Raw genomic sequence first — 17,756 nt, 5'->3', positions numbered from 1 at the left:
CTAGGCCGCAGTTCCATGATCGACTTTGTAGTTGTGTCATCGGATTTGCGGCCTCATGTTTTGGACACTCGGGTGAAGAGAGGGGCGGAGCTTTCAACCGATCACCACCTGGTGGTGAGTTGGCTGCGATGGTGGGGGAGGATGCCGGACAGACCTGGCAGGCCCAAACGCATTGTGAGGGTTTGCTGGGAACGTCTGGCAGAGTCTCCTGTCAGAGAGAGTTTCAATTCCCACCTCCGGAAGAACTTTGAACATGTCACGAGGGAGGTGCTGGAAATTGAGTCCGAGTGGACCATGTTCCGCGCCTCTATTGTCGAGGCAGCTGATTGGAGCTGTGGCTGTAAGGTAGTTGGTGCCTGTCGTGGCGGTAATCCTAGAACCCGTTGGTGGACACCGGCGGTGAGGGATGCCGTCAAGCTGAAGAAGGAGTCCTATCGGGTTCTTTTGGCTCACAGGGCTTCTGAGGCAGCGGACAGGTACCGACAGGCTAAGCGGTGTGCGGCTTCAGTGGTTGCGGAGGCAAAAACTCGGACATGGGAGGAGTTCGGGGAAGCCATGGAAAACGACTTCCGGACGGCTTCGAAGCGATTCTGGACCACCATCCGCCGCCTCAGGAAGGGGAAGCAGTGCACTATCAACACCGTGTATGGTGAGGATGGTGTTCTGCTGACCTCGACTGCGGCTGTTGTGGATCGGTGGAGGGAATACTTCGAAGACCTCCTCAATCCCACCAACACGTCTTCCTATGAGGAAGCAGTGCCTGGGGAATCTGTAGTGGGCTCTTCTATTTCTGGGGATGAGGTTGCCGAGGTAGTTAAAAAGCTCCTCGGTGGCAAGGGGGTGGATGAGATCTGCCCGGAGTTCCTTAAGGCTCTGGATGCTGTGGGGCTGTCTTGGTTGACAAGACTCTGCAGCATCGCGTGGACATCGGGGGCGGTACCTCTGGATTGGCAGACCGGGGTGGTGGTTCCTCTCTTTAAGACGGGGAACCGGAGGGTGTGTTCTAACTATCGTGGGATCACACTCCTCAGCCTTCCCGGTAAGGTCTATTCAGGTGTACTGGAGAGGAGGCTACGCCGGATAGTCGAACTTCGGATTCAGGAGGAACAGTGTGGTTTTCGTCCTGGTCGTGGAACTGTGGACCAGCCCTATACTCTCGGCAGGGTCCTTGAGGGTGCATGGGAGTTTGCCCAACCAGTCTACATGTGTTTTGTGGACTTGGAGAAGGCATTCGACCGTGTCCCTCGGGAAGTCCTGTGGGGAGTGCTCAGAGAGTATGGGGTATCGGACTGTCTGATTGTGGCGGTCCGCTCCCTGTATGATCAGTGCCAGAGCTTGGTCCGCATTGCCGGCAGTAAGTCGGACACGTTTCCAGTGAGGGTTGGACTCCGCCAAGGCTGCCCTTTGTCACCGATTGTTCATAACTTTTATGGACAGAATTTCTAGGCGCAGTCAAGGCGTTGAGGGGATCTGGTTTGGTGGCTGCAGGATTAGGTCTCTGCTTTTTGCAGATGATGTGGTCCTGATGGCTTCATCTGGCCAGGATCTTCAGCTCTCACTGGATCGGTTCGCAGCCGAGTGTGAAGCGACTGGGATGAGAATCAGCACCTCCAAGTCCGAGTCCATGGTTCTCGCCCGGAAAAGGGTGGAATGCCATCTTCGGGTTGGGGAGGAGACCCTGCCCCAAGTGGAGGAGTTTAAGTACCTCGGAATCTTGTTCACGAGTGAGGGAAGAGTGGATCGTGAGATCGACAGGCGGATCGGTGCGGCATCTTCAGTAATGCGGACGCTGTATCGATCCGTTGTGGTGAAGAAGGAGCTGAGCCGGAAGGCAAAGCTCTCAATTTACCGGTCGATCTACGTTCCCATCCTCACCTATGGTCATGAGCTTTGGGTTATGACCGAAAGGACAAGATCACGGGTACAAGCGGCCGAAATGAGTTTCCTCCGCCGGGTGGAAGGGCTCTCCCTTAGAGATAGGGTGAGAAGCTCTGTCATCCGGGGGGAGCTCAAAGTAAAGCCGCTGCTCCTCCACATCGAGAGGAGCCAGATGAGGTGGTTCGGGCATCTGGTCAGGATGCCACCCGATCGCCTCCCTCGGGAGGTGTTTAGGGCACGTCCGACCGGTAGGAGGCCACGGGCAAGACCCAGGACACGTTGGGAAGACTATGTCTCCCGGCTGGCCTGGGAACGCCTCGGGATCCCCCGGGAGGAGCTGGACGAAGTGGCTGGGGAGAGGGAAGTCTGGGCTTCCCTGCTTAGGCTGCTGCCCCCGCGACCCGACCTCGGATAAGCGGAAGAAGATGGATGGATGGATGGATAGGTAAAGCAGTGTTGGGGTGGGGTGTGAACGTAATACCATCATGTAATTTGTAATGTCTAATAAAAAGGCTATAGATAAACGTTATCCATATATCTAAAACAAGTATTTAAAAATTGTTTTTATTTTTTTAGACAGTATTACTAACCGTCTGGAATTCTACGGCGGTTTATCATTATACCGTTTACCGTTATATCCCTACACAGTAAGTGATGTTTTGTTATGTTTGTTGTCTCTCATAAAGTCTGCAGTGAGCAGAAGTCAGTGATAAAGAAAAAAAAAAGCAAACGTTCAAATGCGTTTTTTAAATTAATGTGCCGCATCTGCTTAAAATCATCAAAATATGTAAATATTAAATGTTAGAAATGTGCTCGTTACTACATTACATTTATACTTACATCATGTATATAAAACCATAATGGAGGTGTTTGGATGTTTTTTAGAGGCTCTACAGACAAAATTGAACGGCTCCCATTGGCTCCTTTGCAAGCAAACTTTTGATCGCATTTATTTCATATTTAGATTGCAAATATAAAAAAAAAACATCTATCGTCATGTCTTTCATAATGATAGTGAACGTTAGGCAAAATTCCGAAAAAAGTGCAGTTCCCTTTTAAATGGGAAATACTAAACGTTAAAAGTATATCAAGCAAACCTTTAACAAAGTGATCGCTGCAAACGCGTGCGTTCTTCGACTCAAACTGCTCCCTTGGAGTGCTTGTCTTCTTTCGTAAAATCTTGACAACTTTCGCCTTTCTTGATTACCTCTCGAGGAACTCTGAATAAACTTTTATCCTTTTTGCGATTTGAATAATTCCAAAAGTCTAAAACAACGCACATATAAGGCATTTTTATTCGAGAAAGACAAATGCCGCTCAGAACGCTATGACAACATACGCTCGCTGGCCCACCACTTCGAGTCTCACATATAAAACGAGCCGGACGTGACGTCAAGTGAATGCAACTCAGAATTGAGCAAACAGATTAAAAACATCTACAGTACTACTACTGTATCTGCACAAAGTTGTGAAAAACAGAGAGTGCAGACAGAGCGATTGTCTAAAGAGAAAGAAAGCGATTATGGCTTGCAAGCCTTAAACAGAACAAACAGAATTTGGATGTGAATAATGTGGATAACATTCCAATTTGCTCAGCTCATTTTGTATCTGGTATGTATGGATACTTTTTACCTGTTTTTTCTGGACTTTCTTTTAAAACATATTGCTAATAAACAGGGACTAAGCATGACAAAACGACATTTGCAAATATCCCTTGCTTTCCTTACCCCACCATAAACTGAGTGTAAACACAAAACAGACAACCTTTACTGTTTATTAGAGAAGTCCGATAATGGCTTTTTTGCCGATATCCGATATTGTCCAACTCTTAATTACCGATATCAACCAATACCGATATATACAGTCGTGGAATTAACACATTATTATGCCTAATTTTGTTGTGATGCCCCGCTAGATGCATTAAACCATGGGTGTCAAACTCTGGCACGCAGGCCAAATATGGCCCGCCGTGTAATTTCACTTGGCCCGTGAGGTGATATCAAATTAACACTAGAGCTGGCCCGCCGATTATATACAGTGGCGGTGCCGCGGTACACCGGTAATTCTCATACTTGCCAAACCTCCCGGGAGACTCCCAAATTTCAGTGCCCCTCCCGAGAATTGTAACGTCCCTTTTTTGCCCAGTCCAACGAGTGCTGGCTCAGTTACATAAAATGTACGGCTTTGGCACACACACAGAAGTGAATGCAACGCATACTTGAACACCTTTAAAACCTTTAACATTGTTAGAAATATACGCCACACTGTGAATCCACACCAAACAACAATGACAAACACATTTCGGGAGAACATCCGCACAGTAACACGACATAAACACAACAGAACAAATAACCAGAACCCTTTGCAGCACTAACTCTTCTGGGACGCTACAAGGTGTGTGTATGTTTGTGTGTGTGTGGAAGAGTTAGTGCTGCAAAGGGTTCTGGGTATTTGTTCTGTTGTGTTTATGTTGTGTTACTGTGTGGATGTTCTCCCAAAATGTGTTTGTCATTCTTGTTTGGTGTGGATTCACAGTGTGGCGTATATTTCTAACAATGTTAAAGTTGCTTTTACGGCTTTTACTCTCAGTGTAAACTGTATCGCTGTTGATGAAGTATGCTTTGCATTTACATGTGGGTGCGTACAGGAGCCGCTCATATCTTGTGACTGGGCAGGCACGTTGTTAGAAGGGATGAAAAGCGGACGTGACGTCAGCTCGTAGAGGACGTTAAAAGCAGTGCCTGTAAGGCACGCCCCCAAGACTGTGCAATACGAGATATAATGACTGATGAACACCTTCGTTCAATAATGAGGGATACCTCAGCTCAAAGCCTGAGCCCCGACATTAATGAACTAGCATCCAAGAAAAGATGGCAGGTATCTGGCTTGGGCACATCAGATTAGATCAGTGTGTTGCAAACGGAGCAGTTTAAAGTCCAGAATGGTTAGTTTATTCATTATTTTATTTTCAAATTTATTAGCCTGTGGAAAAAGTTAAAGGCCCACTTGAAACCCACTACTACCGACCAGGCAGTCTGATAGTTTATACATCAATGATGAAATCTTAACACTGCAACACATGCCAATACGGCTGGGTTAGCTTACTAAAGTGCAATTTAAAATTTTGCGCGAAATATCCTGCTGAAAACGTCTCGGTATGATGACGTCTGCGCGTGACGTCACGGATTGTAGAGGATATTTTGGGACAGCATGGTGGCCAGCTATTAAAGGCCTACTGAAACCCACTACTACCGACCACGCAGTCTGATAGTTTATATATCGATGATGAAATCTTAACATTGCAACACATGCCAATACGGCCGGGTTAGCTTACTAAAGTGCAATTTTAAATTTTTGCGCAAATCCTGCTGAAAACGTCTCGGTATGATGACGTCAGCGCGTGACGTCGCGGATTGTGGAGGACATTTAGACAGCATGATGGCCAGCTATTAAGTTGTCTGTTTCATCGCAAAATTCCACAGTATTCTGGACATCTGTGTTGGTGAATCTTTTGCAATTTGTTCAATGAACAATGGAGACTGCAAAGAAGAAAGCTGTAAGAGGCCGACATTAGCAACACAAACACGGCCGGTGTTTCTTTGTTTACATTCCCGAAAGATGACAGTCAAGCTTTACCATTGACCTGTGGAGAACTGGGACAACAGAGACTCTTACCAGGAAGACTTTGAGTTGGATACGCAGACACGGTACCGTGAGTACGCTTCCAAACATTTGATCGCTTGCCCGTACGTGCGTGCCGCTATGTGCATGTCACGTAAATAATTCAATGTATACACCCTGATGATTATCTTGTGTGATGACTGTATTATGATGATAGTACATATGATAGTATATATCTGTATCATGAATCAATTTAAGTGGACCCCGACTTAAACAAGTTGAAAAACTTATTCGGGTGTTACCATTTAGTGGTCAATTGTACGGAATATGTACTTCACTCTGCAACCTACTAATAAAAGTCTCACGTACGTAACTTTAGGGAAATATATGTGCTGTATGAACTTTGGGGAGGTGAACGGTACTTTGGGCTGTGGGATTGAGTGTGTTGTGTAGGTGTTTGAGTTGTATTGGCGGGTTATATGGACGGGACGGGGGAGGTGTTTGTTATGCGGTATTAATTTGTGGCATATTAAATATAAGCCTGGTTGTGTTGTGGCTAATAGAGTATATATATGTCTTGTGTTTATTTACTGTTTCAGTCATTCCCAGCTGAATATCAGGTCCCACCCGCCTCTCACAGCATCTTCCCTATCTGAATCGCTCCCACTGCCCTCTAGTCCTTCACTCTCACTTTCCTCATCCACGAATCTTTCATCCTCGCTCAAATTGATGGGGAAATCGTCGCTTTCTCGGTCCGAATCGCTCTCGCTGCTGGTGGCCATGATTGTAAACAATGTGCGGATGTGAGGAGCTCCACAACCTGTGACGTCACGCGCATATCGTCTGCTACTTCCGGTACAGGCAAGGCTTTTTTATCAGTGACCAAAAGTTGCAAACTTTATCGTCGATGTTCTCTACTAAATCCTTTCAGCAAAAATATGGCAATATCGCGAAATGAGCAAGTATGACACATAGAATGGACCTGCTATCCCCGTTTAAATAAGAAAATCGCATTTCAGTAGGCCTTTAATGTTGATATTTACCTCAGAAGCCTGCAAATAGAAAAGAGGCATTCAATTTTTATTTAAATTGTATTTGATATGCCATTTATATTTTTTTATTATTATTATTTAAAACTCGATTTTGCATGTCACTATAAAGTTATATAAGCCTTGCTTGTTCAATATTTAATGCAAAACTTGTTTGGGTGGGTCCCTATCAAAAAGGTTAATTTGTTCAACCTTGGCCTACGGCTTTGTTCAGTTTAAATTTTGGCCCACTCTGTATTTGAGTTTGACACCCCTGCATTAAACAATGTAACAGGGTTTTACAAAATAAGAGAACTTCAACTAAAGTTATGGAAAAAAGTGCCGACATGGCACTGCCATATTTATTATTGAAGTCACAAAGTGCATTATTTTTTTTATCATGCCTCAAAACAGCAGCTTGTAATTTGGGACATGCTCTCCCTGAGATAATCCACTACAACTATGGGAAATACTATACTTTGACTTTCACAAAGTGCATTATTTTTTAAATTTTTTTTAAACATGCCTCAAAACAACAGCTACAAAAACAATGAAGGCACACCGCTTCAGTCCAGAGTATACTACAGTAATAAAGTAAACAATAACATAGTTCTCCTTTAGTGCAAGACTGCCTGGCATACTGTATAACAGGAAATTATAAACTGGGCTCAATCTGCCCTGCTCTAACGTATTTGTATGAGTAACAAAAATGTGCTGCAAGCGAGTGGTGAGTGCTTGAAATGCTGCGTTGAGACAGGGCCCCTCCGTTCACTGCAAGCTGCAAAGTGTGCGCTATGCAGGGCAGACTAGCCACACCAAACTCCACCATGAACTTTACCATGAATTGATTAACGTGGACCCCACGTGGACTTAAACAAGTAGAAAAACGTATTCTGGTATTACCATTTAGTGGTCATTTGTACGGAATATGTACTGTACTGTGCAATCTACTAATAAAAGTTTCAATCAAACAAAAAAAAAAGTAGCTTTTGCCATACTGCGTGCGTTGTACTTGATCACAACGTGAGCTTTCGCCCTGGGGTGGTTTTTGTTGTATTTTTGTTTTTTCTCGTCTTTAACAACAACTGTGTGGTACTACTTTTTTTTCGGTGTTTGCTTTTCATCCATCTTCCGCTTGTATTCATCGTGTATCTCCTTATGATTCTTGAAGAGGTGGGAGATCACCTTGCTCGTATTAAAAGGAAGATGTTTTGGTTCCTCCTCGCATAACCAACTTTTTGCAGTCATTGCAAATTGCCAGTTTTTTATCCGTCAGACACACTTTAAAATACTCCCAAACCATAGACATGGTGTCATTAGTCAGTCACCGAGCGAGCTCGCTTGTTAGCCATGGCTACAGCACCGGCAACAACACACTCTTGTTGTTGTTATGCTCCGCTCGCGGCGGTTTGATGAGGTCATCAAGCGTCGCCAGTAAACCTCTCATGCTGCAGTCGTCAACTCCTGTGTTGTGTGTGGGAGAGGGAAGAGGGGAGGGGCTGCTGACTGGGAGACGCATCTGCTCTGTACTTCCCCCTACGTCCGTGTTTTACCGGATATGTACAGCTCCGTACAGCGGCGTTCTAAAAATGCAATAATTTTACTTTTTGAAACCGATACCGATAATTTCCGGTATTACATTTTAAAGCATTTATCGGCCGATAATATCGGACATCTCTACTGTATATCTTTTAATGTCAGTTACTGTATTATCTTGGAGAGAAGAATAGGGATGAGAAGATGACCTGAAATTATTGGAATAAATAATAGGGATTTATGTTGTTGTTTTTTTATAGTTGTACCGCTGTGAGTACACTACTAGCACAGAGAAATTAGCCTGTGCTAACTGTATATAATAATATGATTTCACTGGTAAACATCTCATATTGATCTCCTTCAGCAATTGGCACATAACACTCCTTTGCGGGGGTTAAGTTGATCATTGTTTACTTGTGTAAGAGTTTGTGGCGTTTCAGCATCTTTTGACACTGACATATCCCGGGTTTTTGACTTTTATATCATTCCATTCACTTTCAGCACAATGTTTACAAACGCTTCCCTCCTCCATCCACCGGCTTAAAAACATGCATTAAATTGATTGTTCCGGAGCCACAAATAGTTGAACTTGCACTTACCCATCTTATGCAAGTCTTTCGGCTTTGCTGTGGGCTTCTGTTACGTTTTCTCCGCTGCTATGCTAAACTGTAAAAACGCACAGCGCTTGTGTGGTTATGTGTGTGGGCAAGGCAAGTGGATGTGGGCGGCAGTTACTCCGTAGTTGTTGGGTGCCTGTAGGTTTCCTTTTCCTGTGTGTGCTGCATGTCCATAATTAAACATCACTCACACATGGATATGCACTCACGTGCCAATGTCTTGACTTGCAGTTATTATACTGCTACTAATAAAGTCTTACCTTATTAGTGGCGCAGCATACTGTGCTGGTGGTGCTCGGTAAACTCTGTCTGGGCAGCACAGGTAGCCTACTTAAGTTTCTCAAAAAAGGTTTATTAGGTCTTGCAAAAATTATGCAATTTGTTATTCTTACAGCCAGACCTGTGTGTTTACTCATCAAATGACAACCTCTGAGGAAGGTAACAGTTGTAGCCGAAACCGTCAAATACGGAAGTAAACACAGGTCTGGCTATTAGAATAACAAACTGCTACAAGTACTTCAGTTCCGTTTTGTAGTTCCGTTATAGCGTCCTCAAAAATCGAAACATTTAAAACCAAGACTGAAGTTTATGAATGTTTTAAATAAAAGTAACGGTAATAGATGCTTAAGACACTTTCAAAATAGTATTTAAGACCTGTTATGAGATTTTAGGAGAATTGTAGACATTTTAAGGCCTTAAATTAAAATTGTTGGATTAAAGACTTTTTAAGACCCCGCGAATACCCTGAATGTGTACACCTGCGTCTTATTGACCTGAGCGGCCAGTATATGTACAAAATAATATTTGTCCAAAACATAGATGGTTGCGGCTTATTCTTACACTCGTACGCACACAGATTATATACATTCATACTTATGGGAAAACATGTTTCACAATCCACCGTTAACTAGGGATACCTACTGTTTTGTTACGCAGCCTGATGATATCTGAAACGGAGCCCGCTCCGCAATACTCCATGACAATCCACAGGTCTGTGTTCTTGAAGTAGCTGCCATAGTACTTCACTACATAAGGGCTGTGGAATGTAAACCAGTACTATAGTTTAATAAACAGCGCATGTGCAATTAAAAATAAGATGAGTTTCCTTTTCCCCCCCTAACCTGTCACACTGCTGCATGATGGAAATCTCCTTGATGATCTCTTGTAGATCAGACTCCACGGGGACCTGCTTGATGGCCACAACTTGTCCAGATTCCTTGTGAATGGCTTTAAACACGCTTCCATAAGAGCTAAAACACACACAACACAACAAGTCAAAGCACCATGTAACTTTTATTACAAAGTTTAACTAGATGAAATAAGCAGTCACCCTTCACCCAGCTTTTCCAGAACATCAAACACTTCCTCTGGTTGTTTGGTCAAACTGTCTTCACTCAGCTTTTTCAGCTTGCTGTTGGAATAATACGAATACAATGAAATACACAGCACTGAAAAATCAAGTCGAAGAATTGAACTAGTATCTTAGTGTTGATTCCCGTTTTTACAGTCGCATCAATGTAACGCACACCTAATGCAACAATTACGCACTGTTTATAGAAATAATGCATTATTATAAACTTTAACTATTTATCTTACATAAATGGAAAGTAGGAAAGACCGGCGAAGCTAACTAGTGTTAGCATTACCGGCTAGCTTGGCAGCTATCGACTATGATTGGCTTTACAAGCTAGGATCAACACAAACAACAGCAGACAAACCTTTTCGGGGCGGATGGCTCCATGGTTTCCAAATGTCAAATGATGCAAATTCCGCAAAGGACGGATGTTTAGTTGTTTTAGCCACTATTATCACTCTGTGGACATTGTCGTCGTTGTTGTTAAAAATTAAGAAAAAGGTGGAAAAGCGAAAGGAGTTCGAGCCGTGCCTTCGTCAGGTGATGAACACTGGGCAGTTTTTCTTCTTCTTTACAGTTTTACGGCAGCTGGCATCCATATGTGTTGCATTACTGCCATCTTCAGTTTCATTTTATAAGTACATTACAGTCTCTCCTTGAGTCTAATATTATTCAAAATCTCCCATATTATTTTCCTTTCATTTTCAGGCCATGTCAACACGAACACGGAGAGTTTCAAAAACACATATCCAAGGTTAAAAAGATCTTCATCCGCACAAATGTAGTTTCAAAACTGTCTATGACTACACACAACACATACACTTGCCGTCATGCACATTGTGTCCAATCAGAAGCCTGGAAAAAGCAGCCACAGCTGATTGGTGGCATTACATCTCTGTTATTATGTTTATTTTGATATATTAGACATACAATGACATGAACATTATTATTATTATTATCAATCATCAATCAATCAATCAATGTTTATTTATATAGCCCTAAATCACAAGTGTCTCAAAGGGCTGCACAAGCCACAACGACATCCTCGGTACAGAGCCCACATAAGGGCAAGGAAAAACTCACCCCAGTGGGACGTCGATGTGAATGACTATGAGAAACCTTGGAGAGGACTGCATATGTGGGTAACCCCCCCCCCCTTATCATTATTTTATTATGAATCAATCCAACAAAATAATACACAACAGTACCATAATAATACAATTCCAATTCCAAAACCAAACCCTGCCCAGCAGCATTCAGAATAGTAATCAATCAATTGACTGGACACACAAACATGACACAAAACAATCCAAAAGTAGTCAAACAAAAATGAATATTTTCAACAACAGTATCAATATTAATAAGAATTCCAACATAGCAGTGATTAGAAATCCCTCATTGACATTATCATCACAGCCATGTATTTACATTTTTTTTTTTTTTAAATGAACATTAGTGTCACAGTGGCTTACAATTGCAGCACATTGTGTCCAATATTTTCCACAAAGATAAAATAAGTCATATTATAGGTTAATTTAATAGTTAAAACAAATGTAAATAATGGATCCCATATTCCAATATATGACTCATTATTATCTATACTAAATGCAGTGTTTTCTACTGATATCATCTCCATAGCTTGTGTATACCAGTCAGTATGAGTTGGACTATCAACATCTATACATTTTTTTAATATTACCCTTTTTGTTATGATGCATCCATCCATCCATCCATTTTCTACCGCTTATTCCCTTCTGGGTCGCGGGGGGATGTTTATATTTAGGTATGTGATTGCTTCTTTTGTTGTTTTGAACCATAACTCATTTATTCTCTGACATTCCCACAATAAATCAACAAGAGTTCCCTCAGCTGCCCGACACTTTATTATTTTTAAAACCAGCTTGCACTTACACATAGCCCTGGTAACATTATGAATCTTTTTTTTAGTGTTTAAAGCTCGCATGCACGCCTGTGCTGCTGAAATCCGAAATTATAACATCTTTAATCAGCAAAATGTTAAGATATTACATGTGTGTACATTATTTCTAAAATTAGCATGCACAACGAGCCAAGGAAACCCTTTTGCATGTTTAGGTGCCTATATGCGCATGGACGTGCGGGTGCAGCTGCAAAACTCTCGTGGAATTATGACGCATTTAATGATTAATATAGAGATACGTGTGCAATGCACTCATTTAAAACAAAATGTTTCCAACACTGGACAGTTTTCTTTTCTTTTTAAACCACCGCGTCCCCTGTTGAGTCGGAGTGTACATGCAATCCCTTTTTGGCCAATCACAAAGCACTTTACTGAGGGGAGTGAAGAATTTACTGCGCATGTGCAAGAAAGTGGCGTGTGTTTGACGAGTGGACCGAAACAGTTTATTTGGTTTATAAACACGGTGAGATTATTTTACACGTTTGTAGTATTTGAATGTGTATTTTTATCATGCTACATTTAGTCATCTGTACTACAATATACTTTTACTACAGCTGTAGCTCATCACGTTGATTGTGCCATGCTGTTTTCGTATGTAGCTGTTGTGATGCTACATACTTATCATGCTAATTGTGTCTTGTTTAGTAGATACAATGGAAACACCGAGAGATGTACAGCCGCCAAAGCAGCAGCCAATGTTCTACATATGTGGCGGTAATGGACCAATTAACCGTTGCTTTTATTTCTTCTTTAATGTGCAGTAATGTATCATGCGCTTACCTGCAGAGTGCCACAAAGAAATCGAAATCAAAGCCCGTGATCCCATCCGGTGCAGAGAGTGCGGCTACAGGATCATGTACAAGAAGAGAACAAATAGATGTATCCTTTTACGTTATTGAACAATTTTTCGTTTTTTGAAGGGGGCATATTTTCAGAAAGACAGGTGGGGGGTTGGCTGCTTCTTGCACCGCTATTTTTGTTTTGTATATAGAGGGGTTCGGATTTTTATAAATCTCCCACAATGCATTGCTGTTGGCCATATTAAAAGGCTTAATTTTTGTCATCTGCCACAGGCGAGGTGGGAGAAATATCACTAGCTTTAATTGCATTCCTAAGTGTTTTTCTGGACAAACAGAAGCGGCTGAAAAGATCAATTAACGGCAAAGGCGAGCATGGATTGCTGCAATCAACTGATATGTGATGTGCTATGTCGACTTTGTGTTTGTTCGGATCATTTGATTTACGGTCAATAAGAACATTTTGTAAGTAGAAATTAATTTAAAAAAATGACAGCCCCACTTTGCATTAACTTGATGGGCTTGGTCGAAGAACTTTGATAGTAGTTGTATTGATAAAAAAACAGTACTTATTTCTCTAACCTGGACTGTTGCCTCTACATACAAAATAAATTAAGCAACATGAGAACATCATTCTCCTAATCCTGTCACAGTGCGCTGAGATGACCTTAGATTGGTTATTTGTGATTATCCAGGGTGTCAACTTGGATCGGATCTTTTTTGAGAGTGCATTACTCTAGCCTTGACAACACGATGTCCACTGGGTTTATAGAGATAAACACAAGCGTCACGAACGCATCCACAAAAAGTGGTCCTAGCTTTCTAGACTGTTAAAATGATAAAAGTCCCTACAGCTGTAAAATGGGCTGGGTTAGAAAATTAAGTAGTTCACAAAGTCCGGGTATGAGATATCAGGGAAGATGTTGTTTCTGCTCTGCTGAGACTTGTTCTTGTCCAGATCCTTGATGTCTTTGACTAGTAGGACTCTTGCTTCTGGAACCCCATTCAGTTTGATGTAGATTTTGCAGTTGGCGCTCCAAGTTCCCTGAATTTTCTCCTGTTTCCTCAAGTCGTGTGCATTTTTAGCATTGCGAGGTGCTCGTTCATGTACACATTTGTGCCCTTTCAGCTTTGTTCTCTGTCAGCAATGCTATTGTGGATTTCCTGTTGGCAAGCTTAACGATGGTGACTAGAGTGGTGGTATTGCCTCTTCTATTCAGTGAGACGCATGAATCAATGATGTTAATATCGACATCAATTCCCTTTGATTGCAGAAAGTTGACCACTTGTTGCTCTGTTGAAGCAGCGTCCATGTCGTTTGTTTCTTCTGTTGTCAACTGCACTTGCATAGGATCGAGGATTGATGCATAGCCCTGCAGTAATGTCATTCTGTCGTGTAAACTGATCCACGTCCTCTTTGTTTTCCAAAACACTGTAATTCCCCAAATTGATGATATCTTGTCTGGCATTGAACTGTTTTCTCAATGCAGCCTCCCCCTCCCTGAAGTTCTTCAAAATCAGTGTTATTTAGTTGCAACTTTTGCCACAATGCGTCTATCTCTATTTTAACAGTGGTTCTCAACCTTTTTTCAGTGATGTACCCCCTGTGAACATTTTTTTAAATTCAAGTACCCCCTAATCAGAGCAAAGCATTTTTGGTTGAAAAAAAAGAGATAAAGAAGTAAAATTCAGCACTATGCCATCAGTTTCTGATTTATTAAGTTGTATAACAGTGCAAAATATTGCTCATTTGTAGTGGTCTTTCTTGAACTATTTGGAAAAAAAGATATAAAAATAACTAAAAACTTGTTGAAAAATGAACAAGTGATTCAATTATAAATAAAGATTTCTACACATAGAAGTAATCATCAACTTAAAGTGCCCTCTTTGGGGATTGTAATAGAGATCCATCTGGATTGATGAACTTAATTCTAAACATTTCTTCACAAAAAAAGAAATCTTTAACATCAATATTTATGGAACATGTCCACAAAAAATCTAGCTGTCAACACTGAATATTGCATTGTTGCATTGTAATGAATGGAATAGCCTACTTGATTTGATTTTCAGTTTATGAACTTACATTCATATTTTGTTGAAGTATTATTCAATAAATATATTTATAAAGGATTTTTGAATTGTTGCTATTTTTAGAATGTTTTTAAAAAATCTCACGTACCCCTTGGCATACCTTCAAGTACCCCCAGGGGTACGCGTACCCCCATTTGAGAACCACTGCTCTACAACACTGCTGTTGTCCCAATGGATGTTGTCTTGCTGCTTGGCATTCGACTGTCGCCACAACGTTGCATTCTCCTCTTACAGCTTCTCTACCTTCCGTTTTAATACTGTGTTGTCTTCAGTGAGAATCGTCATTTCCTCTCCGAACTTTCTAAATTCCATCATATCACTACATTATTTTCTGTCTGTTTCTGAGATCTGTTCTTGGAGATCTACAACATCTTTTTGTACACCATTGATAATCTGTTCCTGGAGATTGTCGACATTGCTTCATGTCTCATTTACATTGTTTTGTAGAGTTCCGACTAACGCTTTTTAAATATATAAATGGTTGATAGGCTAGTAAGGTAAAGTTTTGTACCTGACAAGTTTCGGCAACCTTGCTTCTGCAGCCTTCATCAGAGGTGTCACGTGATGTTAGCGGGACGTCGTCTGTGATGTGTTATATGGATTTTTTGTTATATGGATCACTTGACACCTCTGAGAAGGCTGCAGAAGCAAGGTAGCCGAAACTTGTCAGGTACAAAACTTTACCTTACTAGCCTATATAAATCAACCATTTATATATACACATCAGTAGGCTAAATAAACCTCTTCAACATATAACGTTTTTTAAGTTTGGTTCTACCTTTAGTAACTCTGTATTGCCCCGTTGACGACTTCTCGTGTTTGTTCGGCAGCGAAGTGAAGCTGTTGGTGTTAACTTCTGCTGTGTTTTTCACGTACCTTGCACCAGCCAGAGCTGTGTCAGCCTTTCTTGTAGCTCGCTTTTGCGGTCAAAAGCATTTAAAATATGTCCAACTCTCTTGGTTTTGTTGTTTAGCTTTGGGTTGCTAGGCAACAAATTTGACCTAGCATTTGGCTAGTTAGCCCCTGGCTTTTCGGCACCTTCCGTTGGCTTACTTTAGCGAATTTGTGCCTCCCGCCGGGCAGAGTTTAAGTCGAAAATGTTAGCAAACTGTGATCACAATCAGTTGTCAGGAAATTATAGTTTTTATTCAAATCTGCTGTACGAAACTTATCTCAACTGCATATAACATATAGTATATTTGAAGTTTGTCTTTAAAGTAACACATTAATTACTTTCCATAGTAATGAGTTACATTTATTAAATAGTAATCCCATTAGTAATTAAATTACTTTTTTGGTTAAGAAACAACCAACATTTTAAAATACTTTTCAGAACACTGGTTTTGATTGATTGAAACTTTTATTAGTAGATTGCACAGTACAGTACATATTCCGTACAATTGACCACTAAATGGTAACACCCGAATACGTTTTTCAACTTGTTAATCAATTCATGGTAGTAACATTCATGTGGTGTAGAGTTTAAACCTAAACACTTTGCACATTTTGGTTTAAAATGCAGATATAAATCTTATATCGCAATTAAAGCCTAACAATACAGGGATATCAGTTTTGGTCCATTCATACAATATGTTATTTAAAGCCCCACTTAAGAACTTTCAGTTTTGGTTGATTTTGGCCGCCCAAGTGGACCAAATTAGTAGTGTTTTGCCAGAAGGAAAAACAAATTTCCCATGAGGACTAGCGCATATTGCATCAAACTGACACGATGTCTGCTGTAATTTTGGCAAAAATATTACGTCTCTAATGGCTATGCTGATGTTAAATAGCAGACACTATCAAGAAACGATCTTGGTTTGCTCTACAAACATGACGCTACTACCAAGAATGTATTGGGTTGGATGCAGGTCAGAACCAAAGAAAGACCGGCTGGAGACTTTTTTTCGAATGAAGTGGCTGCTACCACGCAAATTTCCGATAGCTAAATTTAATAATCATTTTGATTTGAGCATTGAAATAAACGTCCTAGTTTAACAGGAACAGAGCCAAGGCAGCATTGGCCAAAATCCCTCATCTTTGAGCTCACGCCAGCGAGTCGAAGCCGGGGAAATTTTGATCCTGACAGTCCTTTTATCCGTATAGGCTTCATTTCTATTTTTTTGTCTCCTTAAGCAAAACTTTTTGTTTCTTTGGTTGTTTTGGTGCGTCGACCATGATAAATGCATGTAGGCGTTCTTTTTGTTTTCTGGTGGCACGCAGGTGTTCACATCGACTACTATCTTTTTAACGAATAAGAAAAGGCGGAGTGACGTATGCCGTAAAGCAAGTCAGCATATTTATAGTTTTTTGTGTGGCAGGGTTCCTGCCACCCTCCAACGTTGCTAAATGCCAGTAAAAGTGATAGACACCCTCAGGCCATGACACAGGTGTCTAGTTGTAAGTTGATGTATCAATCCAAAAGTTATGAAAATATTTTATGAAGGTTGAAAACTTACTTTGTGTTGTTTTACATGTTTGTTTTTTTAACAAAAAAAAATCCCCTCATTCTTAAGTCGTGGCAGCGCGTCATAATAATTACATATAGGGGAAACACCGGGTGTTTATGCTCAAAGATCCACTATATAACAGGAGTGCTGTGCTAATTTAGGAATCTGCTGCAAAAATACTTTGTACTAAGGTCGCCAGATTTGGCCTGGTTAACAAATTGTATGCTTAAAATGTCATTTATATATGTTAACATGTCATATAAGCCTCTTTCCTTTACTCATTATTTACAGTGGTTGTTTTTGATGCCCGATGAAGCAGAGGAATGTTTTTGTGCTGTGTCTTTGTTTTCGTTGTTGCATTTGCTTTTGGGTTTTATTAAAACATAATTTTCACTGACCCTTTGTGTGTTTTGAGTGCAAATTGCCCCACAAATGTACAGTTTTTCCA

The 17,756-nt window shown here is 41.2% G+C and overlaps 2 protein-coding genes across 4 annotated transcripts in view; one reads left to right on the top strand and one right to left on the bottom strand.

Moving 5' to 3' along the window:
- Window positions 1-10,634, bottom strand: part of stk3 (serine/threonine kinase 3 (STE20 homolog, yeast)) — a 30,568-nt gene extending 19,934 nt beyond the window's left edge. Inside the window, exons 1-4 of one of the 2 annotated variants that reach the window (XM_061931425.1) lie at window positions 10,399-10,634; window positions 10,011-10,091; window positions 9,802-9,930; window positions 9,602-9,716 (exon numbers count right to left, since the gene is read on the bottom strand). In XM_061931425.1, the coding sequence (XP_061787409.1) occupies window positions 9,602-9,716; window positions 9,802-9,930; window positions 10,011-10,091; window positions 10,399-10,421 (348 nt within the window). In that variant the 5' untranslated portion in view covers window positions 10,422-10,634. The remainder of the gene's footprint in view (window positions 1-9,601; window positions 9,717-9,801; window positions 9,931-10,010; window positions 10,092-10,398) is intronic. The other variant, XM_061931424.1, reaches the window with a different exon arrangement.
- Window positions 10,635-12,296: 1,662 nt separating this feature from the next.
- On the top strand, window positions 12,297-17,705 carry polr2k (RNA polymerase II, I and III subunit K). 2 transcript variants are annotated; one of them, XM_061930798.1, is made up of 4 exons: window positions 12,297-12,436; window positions 12,619-12,687; window positions 12,760-12,852; window positions 17,600-17,705. In XM_061930798.1, exons 2-4 carry the CDS (start codon window positions 12,627-12,629, stop codon window positions 17,620-17,622), a joined length of 177 nt encoding a protein of 58 aa, XP_061786782.1. In that variant the 5' UTR covers window positions 12,297-12,436; window positions 12,619-12,626; the 3' UTR covers window positions 17,623-17,705. The 2 variants fall into 2 exon arrangements, with proteins under 2 accessions (XP_061786782.1, XP_061786783.1); XM_061930799.1 differs by having other exon boundaries at window positions 12,337-12,436; window positions 12,622-12,687.
- The last annotated feature ends 51 nt before the right edge of the window (window positions 17,706-17,756 follow it).

Source organism: Nerophis lumbriciformis, linkage group LG37 (genome assembly GCF_033978685.3).
Source record: "Nerophis lumbriciformis linkage group LG37, RoL_Nlum_v2.1, whole genome shotgun sequence".
Lineage (NCBI taxonomy): Eukaryota > Metazoa > Chordata > Actinopteri > Syngnathiformes > Syngnathidae > Nerophis > Nerophis lumbriciformis.
Note: the sequence above shows the minus strand (reverse complement) of the source record. Positions and strands in the feature narration are given on the sequence as shown.